This window comes from Orcinus orca, chromosome 12 (assembly GCF_937001465.1).
Source record: "Orcinus orca chromosome 12, mOrcOrc1.1, whole genome shotgun sequence".
Lineage (NCBI taxonomy): Eukaryota > Metazoa > Chordata > Mammalia > Artiodactyla > Delphinidae > Orcinus > Orcinus orca.
The window spans coordinates 87,881,832-87,897,431 of record NC_064570.1 but is presented as its reverse complement, the minus strand read 5'-3'; the positions used below and the strand labels follow the sequence as shown (position 1 = coordinate 87,897,431).

At 36.4% G+C, this 15,600-nt stretch overlaps 1 protein-coding gene across 2 annotated transcripts in view; it reads right to left on the bottom strand.

The window, feature by feature from the left end:
• The window catches only part of EYS (eyes shut homolog), a 1,673,869-nt gene that overhangs the window by 57,972 nt on the left and 1,600,297 nt on the right, over nt 1-15,600 (bottom strand). For both annotated transcript variants that reach the window (XM_049695235.1, XM_004282511.3), the window contains exon 38: nt 13,203-13,377. In XM_049695235.1, the coding sequence (XP_049551192.1) occupies nt 13,203-13,377 (175 nt within the window). The remainder of the gene's footprint in view (nt 1-13,202; nt 13,378-15,600) is intronic.

The window sequence follows — 15,600 nt, the reverse complement described above, 5'->3', positions numbered from 1 at the left end:
TAAATGACTGAAAGAATATGGTGCTGTTATTGGGAATAGGGACATTCGGAGAAGAATATAGCTTAGTAGGAAAATATAAAAATCTACTTTTAGTTATACTGAGTTGGAGGTGAGAGCAGGTGATAACAGGCCTTTTTTCTCCCTTTAAGTACCTAATGAACTGGCTCTTGAACTTGTTGAATATTGAGAATGTAAGACAGATTTGTGAGTTAAGCAGAATAGCAGTCAAAGGGCTGAAGCTAATCTACCACTAGATAGTAGCTAAGAATATTTAAAAAACCTGAGGAATCATTGATACTATACATAGAACTGTTTTCTTATCTCAGGTCCAATCCCTAAATGTTTTCTATCCTCAATTCTTAATACATAAAGAACAATTTGCAGGTTCTTCTACCTCTAAACATGGAGAGGTGACAATGCAGAAGAAAATGTTAGTCATACCCAACATGAAGAATTTAACTTTCTTGTAATTAGACCATTCTAAGACTTCTGAAGTTTAGGATAAACATTGATGTATAAAAATTAATTGGAAATGAGATGATAGAAGGTTTAATATTTTTTGTTTTAGTATCATTTAAACATCATTTACTTGCTTACTAATTTTTCACCACAGAATGAGTGCCGTGCCCCACTCTATTTTATACCAGGGTGAATACAAAACAGAAAACATAGTATTGCCCCTAAGGACTTTATGATAATTTATTTATAACAATGCATTTATATAATATATATGTGATACATGTAAAATATACTGTTCAAAGTTTATTTGGGCCTCACCTTAGTGCCAGGCACCATTTTAAGTACTTTATATGTAGTAACTCATTTCATTCTCATATTTATTCAATGAGATAAATGTAATTATTAGTCCTCAGTGTGTGGTTGAGAAAGAGACTTAGAAAAGTATAACCCCTGGTTACTCTATTTTTTCAGTTTACCCATCATACAGATTCTGGTTGCTTTGGATAAGAGAAAGTCTTTTATACATATTGAGCCTAATGAGGGCAGAGTTTTAGAATTCTCATTATGAGATGAGAGCAGAAAGAAAAAGTTCTTGGAGAAAATTCACCTTGAGCTAGATCTGTAAGAAATTTATGGCTACAGATTTGTTAGATCTCTATGCACACGGAAAATCACAGATACATCACTTAAAATGAAATCTTTGTGGTGTGATAATAAAGCCATATGAATAATGGAATAAAAGCATGTTGCTTAGCAATGCAGGAGCATATGGCCTGAAGGATTCCACTTCTGCACATATAACATATTTCTCCATGATTTAAAGGAAAAGAGAAACATAGCTGAATCTCCTCTTCCCTAGACCATTTGTTGTGTTGGATGGCTTCATTAATGTCACTTTGCTTTCCTATATAACTTATTTTCATCTGAATAATAAGTTGGGAGAATAAGGTACGTGTGATATGATGGATATCATTTTATCTGCTAAAATTTATTGGATATCAAAATGACATGCTCAAAATTTAAGCCTTTGAAAAATATACAAACAAGTGTTAAACAAATGGGGCTCCCTGTACACTGGAATGTGGTCATGTCAAGACTCAACATACTTACAGGGAAGGGTGGTGACCATCACTCTACCTGCTGACGTTACCCTATGGCCTTCCGTCCCTTGCTGGGGAGATCATTCACCAAACTCTTTGATGATACCTCATGGAGTAAGAAGGATGAGATGCAATTACTCTTTACACACTAATAAAAGTACTGGCAGCCATCTGTGGGCCTCAATCCTAATGGTTCTGTTCTCCAGGTGTAAGTGCCCAAACGTATTATGTTAACAGTTGGACTCAACTCCTCTTAAAGAGAGAATTGTCTTTGGGAAACTCTCTAGGTGAGCTGCTTGGAGTAGATGGTGGACCCTAGTTGCATTAATGTGAGCATAAACCTGTACTATAAAAAGAAAATAGCTAAATTGCTCTGGCCAAGGCCAGGAGGGAAATTTGGTTTATTTTAACCTAGAGAGTCATTTGGAGCAATATGAAGCAATGACAAGAAGACAAAGAGATGGGGTGGAATGACCATGTATTCACTGCTATGGTGGGATGACCAAAACACAGGATGAGAGTTGTTTAAGTGGGTATAAACATTTCCCTTCTATATCCGCATGCATCCTGTCCCCCTGCACCAACATAAACAGTCTGATCCATCTCAAAGTGTGAGTGGCCTTGTTAACTTAGTAGAAGTCAAAGAGGTTGATTGTCACTTTTAGGCATACATGGTCCGGAGTAGAGGCTGTGTGGGTGGAAGCAGGACCATGGAACCAGAGATGGCTTTGAGAACATTCACCTTTCTCCTGGAATCTGCATTAATCTTGGAAAGGTCTTTGGACTTTCATAGTTTATGCAGATCTCAAGGATCTTATAGAAAGTGAATGACATCTGAGTTACACAAAAACCAAGAGAGAAAAATTATTCCCCTTAAGCCACAGTACTAGAGAGGCTTAATAAAATCTACACTGAATCCTTACTTTTGACTCTTATTTTCTAGCTACTTCAATAATAGAGGAACAGAAAGTAGGAATTTAATTTATAATTTACATCCTTCAAATACGTTTTCCATAGGTGGCACCAAATAATGGATTTACTTTGTTTCGGCAGCTAAGAACTGAAGATGGAGAAAGATTGGAATAAAACATCCCCCAATTTTAAAGGTAGTTATCTATAACTGGTGTGATCATGAATATTTTTTTTTATTTTATACCTTATGAATTTTACAAATTAGACAAAATGTGAATTATGTGTACTATTGTTTTTTAATTCAAATGTATACAAAAGTAGAAAAAAAAATAGTATCAATGAACCTCCTTGAATCCGTTGCCCGCTTCAAGTTATCAATTCTCAGCTCTTTAGTTTCATTGTTTCTTTCTCCACCACTTTTTTTTGCCAAAATCTTTTTTTGTTGTTGTTGTTTTTTTTTGGTAAGCGGGCCTCTCACTGTTGTGGCCTCTCCCGTCGCGGAGCACAGGCTCTAGACGCGCAGGCTCAGCGGCCATGGCTCACGGGCCCAGCCACTTCGTGGCATGTGGGATCTTCCCGGACCAGGGCACGAACCCGTGTCCCCTGCATCGGCAGGCGGACTCTCAACCACTGCGCCAGCAGGGAAGCCCTTGCCAAAATCTTTTGAAGCAAGTCTTACTTTATCTGTAAATACTATAGTATGTATCACTAACAGATAAGAAACTTTAAAAAAGAAAACCACAATAGTATTATCAGACCCAACAAAATTAACACTAATTCCTGTCATCTAATTTTTGTGTTCAGCTAATTATGATTGTCTTGAAAAAGTGTTTTTTTGACAATTCATCAGCACCCAAATAAGTTCCACAAATGCACCTGCACAGTATTTCTTTTTTTTTTTTTTTAAAGAAGATGTTGTGGGTAGGAGTTTAGTAATTTATTTATTTATTTTTGCTGTGTTGGGTCTTCGTTTCTGTGTGAGGGCTTTCTCTAGTTGTGGCAAGTGGGGGCCACACTTCATTGCGGTGTGTGGGCCTCTCACTATCGCGGCCTCATCTTGTTGCGGAACACAGGCTCCAGACGCCCAGGCTCAGTAGTTGTGGCTTACGGGGCTAGTTGCTCCGCGGCATGTGGGATCCTCCCAGACCAGGGCTCGAACCCGTGTCCCCTGCATTAGCAGGCAGATTCTCAACCACTGCACCACCAGGGAAGCCCACACACTATGTGTCTTAAGGCTTGTTACTGAGATAAAAATCCTCCCTCTGCATTTCTTCCCACACATGCTATTTTTGTGTCACTTGTCCAGTAGAATTTTCCATTCTGGATTTGGCTGTTTATATCCTTATAATGTCAGTTAGCTTGTTTTCCTCTATTGCCCATATTTCTCATAAACTTATAGATATAGAGGCTTTATTAGATTCACATTTGGGCTGCTTTATGGGTGGGACTGTGTAGTTCTAAATACATCACATTAGAGGCACACAATGCTTGTTCTACATTTAATTATGTTATGACTGATCAGTTGGTTCAAGTGGCGTCAGCTTGATACAACCATTGTATAGTTTTCTATCAACCTTTCACTGAGTAGTTCAAGCAGCCATTATTTCCTTGGTGGTTACAAAATGGTGTTTCTCATTTCTATTATTTATCCTGCACTATTAGCTCAGATCTATTAAAAATTACTCCTCATCCACTGTCTGGCTAGTTAATATTATTTAGTGTTATCTATTGCTGCACAATAAATTACTCAGAGCTTAATGGCTTAAAGCCATAATAAACATTTATTATAATGATTCATAATAAGTCACTGTGTTTTCAGGCTTTGTCACCTGAAAACTCATCCTTTATCCCACTGCCCCAGGGACTAGATGAAATACAGTGTGACTATTATTAAAACTGTTCAGTGGATAGGATCATTTAAGCCTTAAATTTAATAATTTAAAGAAGGCAGAAGTCATAAACTGTCATTTCCAGAATATCCTATTATTTGCACAAGTCAGCCTACTCAGGTGGGAGGAGACTGCAGGACGATGTGTCTACCATGGACAAGAATCCTCGTGGGCTGCTTGGAAGCTGGCTACCATTCCTGCAATACAGTCTTGATAGGAAAGGAAGGTTGAACACTTCCTCTTCATCAAACTGCAGAATAAGTGAGTGGTGCACTAGCAACCTCTAGGGAGACAAGTTTCTTTTCCTCCCTTGGTGGGGGTGGGTGGAGTATCGTAACAACTATGTGCATTTACATACTGGCATGTTTAAAGCCATCACAGACATTATTCTGTGTATTTCTGAAGTCATCCCATCTTTGGTCAGTGGGAGTCTCCTTAAGCTGGCTCCTGTCTTCTTTTTCAATGGCCCTAGTAGTCTTTGATAGCTCTCACTTTCAGGCACAAGAAGACATCCAGGCTCATAGCATACATTTCCTACCCCAGACTTGAATGTCCAAGTCTCCAAGAAGTTCTGATTTATTTTTAGTGGAAAATGGCATTTGGAGATGACAATTTTGACACTAGAGCTATTCATTGCTGCTGGGTTATTATTGTTTCTAGGTTACTTTAGTGGACATAGCTAAGGAATACGTTTTTTAGAAAGAGAAAATTAAGTCATGAATCCATATGTTATTTCTAGTTCAAAATAAAGATGAAAAGATTCTTACTTCTTTCATTTTATGTCTATATCTCTTTCCTCTTATGCTGAAGATCTTTGTTCCTAATGATAGTAACATAATTAGTAAATATTAACATAATTACTAATTTTGTTTATATCCATCCATCCAGCCAGCCATCTAGAATCTTGCTATCTAGCTATTTTTATCTGTAGTTCCAAAATAACAATAACAGTGCTACCACTAATATCAAGACCACAGGATGTAATTTAGGATAGCTTTATGATTCTTTTTGTCCTTAGACTATAACCCACTGTACAGCTAAAATACTTTAAAAAATCAATTGAATTAAATCTCTATACTTGGTTATGGCACCAACTTGAAATATGGTTAAATTCATTTATTTTCTTATTTTCTTTCAATGTTAAAGAATTACTCTTTTTCATTTTTTGATTTACCAGGTGAAACATTTACCTAGTCCCCAGTAAAACTGTAAAGCAAATTGTATTTTGAAAAGCCTAGCTTTCATCCTATCACTTTCCCTTGTTCTCTTCCTCATTCTATAAGTAACTATCTATAATTTTTTTCTGCAATCTTCCTTTCTTAAAAAAATAATGAGCATATGTGTATGTGTGTTATGTGTATCTATATGTATATACTTATATCTATTTATCTACATCTAACTATCATTTCCTTTTCTTACATGTTTCTTTACCCTTTATTCACCGAATGTATCCTGAGGATCACTCCATAGCAACAGATAAGCTTTATAGCTGCAGAGTCCTCCACTGTTCAGCTTTACAATCTAGGGATGAACATCTTTTGCTTTAACAAATAGAGTTTGCTCTAGTAAACTGCAGTGCCTGTTTCTCTACAGCCTCACCACTAGATGAGTCAATTTTTTTAGCTCTTTGCTAATCTCATAGTTAAGAAATACTATCCGTCTTAACTTGGAATCCCTAGAAAACAGAGACTAAAAGCAATTCCAAGGAAATAAGGAAGCCTCTGGCAAGTAAGCAAGAGTGAGGGAAAAGCAAAGTGGGGGGAAAGGAGGAAAAACTAATGCAAGGTAGTGAGTTACCAAGTTAGCTACATGCAGTTGGTTGCTTGGTAAGGGGAGTGTTTCTCCAGAGGCTGGACAGGGTGATACAATTAATCTGAGTATATTGCAGGGAAAAAAATTATAGCAGGAACAGATAGGTTGACATCCAGTCATGATACACCCTGCATGACAGATTAAAGGATTTACACTGTGTTGCTTTGGCAATGAAAAACAACATTTTGGGTGGGAAAGTGATAGGAGCAAAGAGGCTTTTAGGAGGAGACAACCTGGATTAGAGTAAGGAGAGTTTAGGCAACAGGACACTACTTGGCAAACAATCACATAGTCCAGCAGGGGAGTGCTGGAAAACAGGACTAAGAACTGTTGGATGAAATGTACAGAAGCAAGGAATTCTTAATTTGGAGAGTTTGGGGGTCTCTCTGATTGGGATCTAAGGAGTTTGTAAACCTCTAAAATTTTATGTAAATTTTGTGTCCTAAGTATGTTCATTGATCAGGGGAAAGGATTTTTAGCTTTCACCTGATTCTTAAAGGCATCTGTGAGCCAATAATTAGAAAACCCTGGGTCACTGAGCTTTTGTGTTCACTGATCAGTTTATGTCGTAAGTATACCTCATTTATGAACTTAGTATAAATCTCTGATGATTCACATTTTATATCCACATTCTCTGAATTCCTATTGTACTTACTGTCTGTGCTGCTCAGTTTTACATCTAGCTTGGTTTTCTAAGATTTGCTTTTCTTACACTGTACTTTTCTTAAAGGAACTCATCTGCATATTGCCCTCAGTCACTGTCAAAATATGATTTTAGGGTTAAGCAAAGTGCAACTTAAATGAAGTAAAATCTGCTTAAGAACACATTGTATCAGGGTGGGGGGTGGAGGGTGGGATGAACTGGGAGATTGGGATTGACATATATACACTAATATGTATAAAATAGATAACTAATAAGAACCTGCTGTATAGTACAGGGAACTCCACTTTGCTGTACAGTAGAAAGTAACACAATATTGTAAAACAACTGTACCCCAATTAAAAAGCAAACAAACAAACAAACAACAAAAAAAGGAGCACATTGTACCAAACATGTGAACATATAGGGCTAACTTAGAACTATAGAAAAAAGTTTTCTTAAAACTTGGCTACCTACTAACAACAGCAATAGTTTACTATGTTTTTCCTGTTGCATCAGAGTTCATCCCAAGAGCACAAAGGCCTTACTGGGATGTAATACTGCCTTATTATCCTCCTCTCATTGGAGACATTGCATTCGAATGCAGCTGGGTCTGTGTGTGCTGACGTATTCGGAGCAGGAAAGCAGGGCTTTGTTCAGTCTGCTGGAGCCCAGCGCCGGGTCCAGCCTCATCAGACCCCACCCCTCCTTACTTGGCGCGGGAACAATGCCTCCCACCCCCAGCTGTGAGGCATAGAACTACAGGGGAGCATTTTGAGTTCTTTTAAAAAGTTTTTGTACCATTAAGCTGTGTATTGTTGAGACATTTTGACCACCTTTCAGATTTAGCTTTTAAAATTGATTCCAAACACTGAAATTTATGCCTCTGGGTTAGGACTTGCCTCTTGAGCATTTAAAAAATATTTTATTATGTACATTAGTTATTTTTCAGGAAAAGACTGAACTTTAGTTTTGAATTGTCTATAATGTTACCTAGAAATTCAATTTAATATTACTCTGCTTTGGGTGAAAAAGCATAGAGTCATATAAAATTAAGAGCCTGGGACTAGGTCAAGGATAGAGGAAAACTTCTTAAACACTATTGAAAAGTATGTTACAAAACCACATCTTTGGGCTTCCCTGGTGGCGCAGTGGTTGAGAGTCCGCCTGCTGATGCAGGGGACACGGGTTTGTGCCCCGGTCCGGGAAGATCCCACATGCCGCGGAGCGGCTAGGACCGTGAGCTATGGCCACTGAGCCTGCGCGTCCGGAGCCTGTGTTCCACAACGGGAGAGGCCACAACAGTGAGAGGCCTGCGTACAGCAAAAAAACAAACAAAAAAAAACCAAACACATATTTTTCCTTTAAAAAGAGGATTCTTACTGAGATTAGAACAGAATTACAAAAACTGTCAAAAAGAATAAAATTCTCCTTAAACTTCTGCTGTTACTGGAGCTAAATGTCCATGAGTGGAAACATTAATATTTTTAAATAGTTCTATTGAGGTATAGTTTACATACCATACATTCACATCTTTTAAGTTCAGGGAGCCATAATTTTAATGTCATTATATAATAGTCACAAGAGCTATTTCTGACTCTACAGTAATGCTTCACATGTAGTTAATATACTAAGTATTTTGTTGTTATATCAATAAGATGATCCCAAACATTGGTCACAGTTTTGATGAGAAAGACTTTAGGATCTTTTTAGGAAACGTGTCAGTGGTATCACTCCCGTCGTACATTATTACTCAAGTCTACTTTTTATTCAGATCAAGACTCTCCTGTTAGGCTGTGAGACACAACTTTCCACCCACACAGGAACTCATGAAATCTCCAGGGTATGTGTTATCAGGGAAGGTACTTCCACCTTGGAGAAAATACAAAATGCCATTTGAAGGTATATCTTTAACATTGTTTTTTAAAAATTAAGAATAAATGAACAGATTACATCCAGCAGATAAAGAGCTTTTGTTACATTATCTTAAAAATGGTCCTTACTATTTAGGTTCTGTAGAGAATATTGACTCAGAGACTGAAGATTTGGTTTTGGGTCCTGTGGAACTACTTACAAGGCTCTCAGGCCTCATCTTGGTTCACTCATAATCTCTGGGGCTTAGTGTCCCATCCGTGAAATTGGGACCAGGATAATTGCCCTGACTAATTTAGAGAGTTTTAATTAGGAGCAATGGAAATAATGCAAGGAAAAAGTGCTTTGTTAGCCACAAAGTGCTGGTCAATTGTAAGGTATTACTTTTGTTATCACAAATCAAGAAAATGTTCTTTATTAATCAAAATCATTTGCAAATAGTTCTAAGTGTCTATCTGAAACTTGAGTCTCCCTAAAACCGAGCTCCTCTGCTGAGTTTGTAGTTCACCTCTCTATCCAAAATGTTGTTGCCTTTCTTGTCCAATCCTATTCCCCTCAAGATTGAGGCGTATCAAAGAAAAGGGGATTAAACTGAGCAGGACACTGTGGGGCCCTTCTGGGGCCCCAAACCTTTCCATGTCCCTTGTTTCTTGCTTGTAGGAAAAAGACTTTCAGTCTCTTTGGCCTCCCCTGAGTTCCAAAGGGTAGATTCAAAGAGTTACTAATTAGGAGAGTGAGGAAATGCAGAAAGAAGCAGCAGTGCAGGATAGGGCAGGGTCCTGGTTCTTCCCTGGGTGATATACATAACAACCTGACACATGTCTCTGAGTTCTTCTACAGGAACTAAGGCTCCCACCCAGGTGGAGGATGGTAACTCAAGGCTGAGCACAAGCATGTGGACCCAGACTGGTTGGAACCAGAAAGCCAATGACTGAGATTCTTGGGACACCACCCAGTTACCTCACCACCAACCAATCAGAAGAAAGTCACACACCCTGCAGCCCTCCCACAAATTTTGCCTGTAAATATTCTTACTCCAAAATTGATTTTGGCAGGTGAGAGGACCTTGGTTCTTGTCTTCTCTGGAGAAAGAATTCCACAAAGAGACCAAGGTTATAAGGCACATATTAGAAGCACAGTACGTGTGGGAGAGTGCATCAAGAAGCAGTTTATTTAGGGCAGGAGCAAAAGTTACACACTTGGAGAAGAAGAGCATGGATGTCCTTGAGAGTGAGGAACACACGATAGGGACAGCCTAGGTTGTTAATATGGAGTTAATCTTCCAGATTTAGATGAGGGTGCCTCCCCTTTCCCTCCCCTATGATCACATTATCTTCAATTTCTTATTTGGGCTTCCACCAGGCACCATTTTGAATCTTTCCCATGAGCACGTAAGTGAAAACCCATGGGGTGGAGGTGGGTAAAAACTGCAATGCTAATGATATTATAATGATATTACAATGTGTCCAAGGCTACTAGAGGACAGCTAGAGATGCCCTCTGTGTGTGTGTCAGGCTGGGAAACCTCCTTGACCACAAGAATGTGGAGGCTGAGGTGGGCCTCCTCATCTTTCATCTGTTTAGGGCTCATCATACTAATAGTAGTTTATCTCAAAGGGTCAGCATGAAACCTGCTGCAACAGTTTAACCTGAAGCCTATCTATCTCTTACTGCAAAGTGCATGCTCCACAGTTTCCATGGTCAGAGTTTCTTGCTCAGATGTTACAGATTTTCTGTTTTAGATGCCATTTCTCCTTGTGTCATGGCCTCATTTAGTGCAAAACTGGGAGATGGCTTTGCCTTCTGCCTAATGTCTATACATAAGGAGGCTGTTCTTGTACCTGGCTCCAGCTTTCCTGCCTCCAAACCATTGGAGAGTTTGGGCATTTTGAGCATGAGCTGCCCGTTCACCTTGCTTGGCCTTGCAATAAACCTTTCTCTGCTCCAAACTTGGGTGTTTCAGTTTGTTTGGCCTCCATTTGCATTGGGTACATGAACTTGGGTTGACAACATATCTAAACTTGGTGCTATATATTCAGGATAAACACATGTGGCTCTGAAATGGACACCTGTAGGGCCTTTGTTCCATAGGGATAATGAAGAGCTGGGATGGATCTCCTGCCTTCACGTTCAACTCCATGTGCTTTCTTCCTGCCACTTCCCATTCTGAATTATTACATTCTTTATTATTAGCAGTTTATTTATTATCACATTAAAAAATAACAAAAACACCTAGTAAGTCACCTGAAGAATGACCATATTTCTTTAGATAAAATGAGGTAAATTTGTGCCTCTAAATAATTAAGCTTAAAAATAAATAAATAAATAATTAAGCTTAGCTATGGGACAAATAGACTGCATAAGTTGTAAAGCAAGTAAAAGGTTTTAGTAAAAATTGTAATTAAGTAAAGATAAAATCATAGTGGTAAAGCTAATGCCAAAAAATATTGTTCTCTGATGGTGGCATCACAAGACTCAGGGCTTGTCCCTAGCACTTCTATGGACTTGATCAAGCTATACATGTTTTTCTTAAAATTTTTCCATAAAATTCAGCTAACACTTTTAACATATTACAAAGCACATTAGGTATCTTGGACATCCCGAAACATAGCAAGCTTATTCATACTTGGTTTGGATTAATTTAGACTTGACTGCCTACAAGCCTTCCTGTCACAATCTCATATTCAGTAGATCACAAAACACCATGAATATTTCTCTGCAATATCTTCTAAATTAATTTTTTATTTCCTTATCTATGGCTATTTTGGATTTCCAAATCTGTCTCCCATAACTCCCCAATATACCCATCCTGCAAAGGGATGTTGAGATAACTTGCATACATCTGTCTTTACCATGGCTCTTTCCTGCTCAGGAACTGTCTGCATCTCATTCTTGATATAAATCAAATCTGTTACCTTTCATGTAAGTTTTGCATCCTTCTATACTTCCTCTGTCCCATTTCTCATAGCCAATCAGTAGACTATCCAGTTTAGTCAATTTGGCTTCATTAACGTGAGCATGGGGTCACTGTGCTTGTCCTTCCATTTGTATGTTTGCTTAGAACTTTTGGAATTAAGATTCCTTCTACTTTTTCATTGATTCATTAATTGAACGAATACTTAATGAATGCCTGTTCTATGCTAGGCACTCTTCTAGGTATGAAGATACACTGGTAATATGAGAGATCAGGCCCATTCTCAGGGAAAAATAATAGCCAATATATAAACAAACAATAAATAAACAAAATAGGACAATGATATATCATGGAGAAGTAAAATATGATAATGTGATAGAGAATGATCGGAGGGAGGGATAGTTTTGTGCTGGTCTAAGGGAGTCCCATTCTGAGGAGGTGAGACAATGACAAGAAGGAGGCAGCCAGATGGAGACTGAAGGCGAAGGTCCTCCAGCTGAAAGACATAGCATGAAGGTCTAGAAACAGAAATGAGCTTGGTGTGTTCAAAAGATAAAAGTAGGTTAACTGTAGTGAGTGAGGAGGAAGAGAGATGGTCTGAGGGGGCGGGGCCAGATTATGTAGGGCTTTATAGCTCATGAGGAAGGGTTTAGTTATTTTACATGTCCTGAGAAGTCACTGGAGTGCTTTTGGTAAGAAACAGGAAGATCTAGTGACCATCTCCTCCCCCCGCGTCCTATGTGCTTTCTCTCCAGCCCAAGGTACAGTGATGATCAGTTCTTTGAACGTTGCACTTTGTTTTTGATCATTTTCTAGTGTGGAGGTGGAGGGGAACTGTTTGGGGCTTTCTAAACTACATGTGCTCTCCCCCGTCTTCCAGGGGAGCCTCTGATTCCCCACTGCCCCACTCTTTGCAATCAGCCAGTGTTAGCAGTGAGTCATACCTTCTGATGTGTCCTGGGAGAAAAACTTTGACAAATCAGTTTTCTATCCATCTCATGCGTGTATGAGACATAGAAATGTATGAGTAGCCACAGTGGAAGGAACTGAAGGACAGAGAGCTTCCTTCCTCTTTATTTGGTGTATTCCTGGAGCCCATCATATACCACTTATGCACGAGGACATGCTCAACGAAGTAACTTATTTATAAGACAACATTCCTTTGTTTATTTTCTTCCCACCCAACAGACTCACATTTTGTTTTATATTAAAGTAGTTCAGAAACCAAACTGTACAGTTTTGCTGGGGTCCACCTAGAGAGGAGAGGCTCCTTTCTAAGGGAGCCCAAACCCAAATATAAAAGCAAATCACAAATGTGAGCCCTTGTAAACCCTTGTATGGCGAACATCTCTGGCAACACTCTCAACACCATGAATTTAAGATAGTCTATTTTTTCCTGTAATGAGATGTAGTGGTTCATTTTCATTATCATAAATGCTGTGCTGATCCATTTCTAGTTGCCTTTATCTGTCCGCCAGTCATCTAGCAAGTCTCCATAAAAATATTTTAAATAAGTGTCAGTTTGTGTTCCTAGTTTGCGCGAGTAGGGGACCAGGTAGAATGCAAACAACTTGCCACATTCTTTCCTAATAATGTCACACTTACTAAACAGTTGATCCCTGCTCCACACACGTCCCACCGTTGCCACATTTCATCAAGCGACAGGGAGAAGCATCACACTGGCCAACGCTGCGCCCAGCATTTGGGTGGCCCTCAGGCGTCCCCAGGCTTCTGAAATGGCCATTCTTCTTAGTGCGAACTTGCAGAGTAAAAATACAACCTTGAAAAGAGAAAAAACTACTTCAGTTTAAAAAATGGAAGAAATGGATAAAACAAGAAGACAATTATTTTTCATTTTTAAAGGAACATTTTTCAAAATAAAGTAATACATGTTAATTTAATGAAAAAAAAACAGAAGCACAGGGTGAAAAATAAAGTCTTCTATCATATCACCACTCCAGAGAAAACAGTTATTAACATTTTGAGAAATATATATATATATATATATATACACACACACATATACATATATATACAGAGTTTTTTCTATGCTTAGTTGTATTTTCTTTTAAACAAAAGTAGAATCTTGCATGAAATATTTAATATATATATTGTACCAAAAATTTGTAGAGCATTAATACCTTTAACTCTTTTCTCATAGCATTAACTATTTTTCAATGATAGCATAATAGTCTCTTAGATCATAATATACTTAATTAAATTTCAATTATTGAACTATTGACTCATTTCTTTTTTTTGGTATTAAAAATAATGCTATAAGAAATTTATTACATGTATACCATGTGCATTTGCTAAGTATTTCCTTAGTACAAATTTCCAGAAGGAAAACTACTAGGGTAACAGATATGGGTGCTTTGCAGCGTGCCCAAGTGTCATGGATATTTTGCACAGTTATGTCTCCCGCACCAAACACAGGGACACTCGCCTCTTCACAGGCACCACAATGCAAGACTTTATTGTCTGCTTTATTTTTAAAGGAAATAAATAATAAAATGCCTTTGCTATTTTTATTTTTTAATAAAATAAAATTTTTAATAAAATCTTTAAATTAATTATTTTATTAATATATTATAATATATCATATTAATATCAATTATATATAATTAATTATAATTATATTATAAATATATATATTTTATATTATAAATATTTATATATTTATAATATATTATATAAATATATAAATAATATATAAATATATATTATTATATATAAATATATAAATATATATACATATATAAAAATATATATAACTAAATATATTTATATATTTATATATAAATATAAATAAATATATATAAATATAAATAATATATAAATATATAAACATATAAATATATATAAAAATATATATAACATATATAAAATATATATTATATTATTATATATTATATTATTATATATATATTATATTATATATAATATATATAATATATATATATATATATTAATATATAATATATTATATTTATATAATATACATATATATTTATATATTATATATAATAATATAATATATATATTTATAATATATATAATTATATATAATTATATAATATATAATATATTATTTATATAATATATTATATAATATATAATTATATATAATGTTACATATATATATTTATATATATTTATATATAAATATATTTATATATTTATATATGTAAAAATATATATAAATAAATATATAAATATTATATATAATATATATTATAAATATAATAATTATAAATAATATATGGAATAATATATTATTATAATATATTAATATATATAGATTTTTATTATTTTTTATTAATTTTTTAATAAAAACTCCATCTTTATTGGAGTACAATAAAGTACAACATTGCTTTACAATGTTGTGTTAGTTCCTGCTGTATAAAAAAGTGAATCAGCTATCAGTATACATATATTCCCATATCCCCTCCCTCTTGCATCTCCCTCCCACCCTCCGTATCCCACTACTCTAGGTGGTCACAAAGCACCAAGGTGATCTCCCTGTGCTATGCAGCTACTTCCTACTAGCTATCGATTTTGCATTTGGTACTGTATATATGTTAATGCTACTCTCTCACACCGTCCCAGCTTACACTTCCCCCTCCCTGTGTCCTCAAGTCCATTCTCTGCATCTGCGTCTTTATTCCTGTCCTGCCCCTAGGTTTGTCAGAACCATTTTTTTTTTAGATTCCATATATATGTGTTAACATATGGTATTTGTTTTCCTTTTTCTGATTTACTTCACTCTGTATGACAGACTCTAGGTCCATCCACCTCACTACAAATAACTCAATTTTTTTCTTTTTATGGCTGAGTAATATTCCATTGTATATATGTGTCACATCTGCTTTATCCCTTCATCTGTCAATGGACACTTAGGTTGCTTCCATGTCCTGGCTATTGGAAATAGTGTGCAATGAACATTATGGTACATGATTCTTTTTTTTTTTTTTTTGCGCAGGCCTCTCACTGTTGTGGCCTC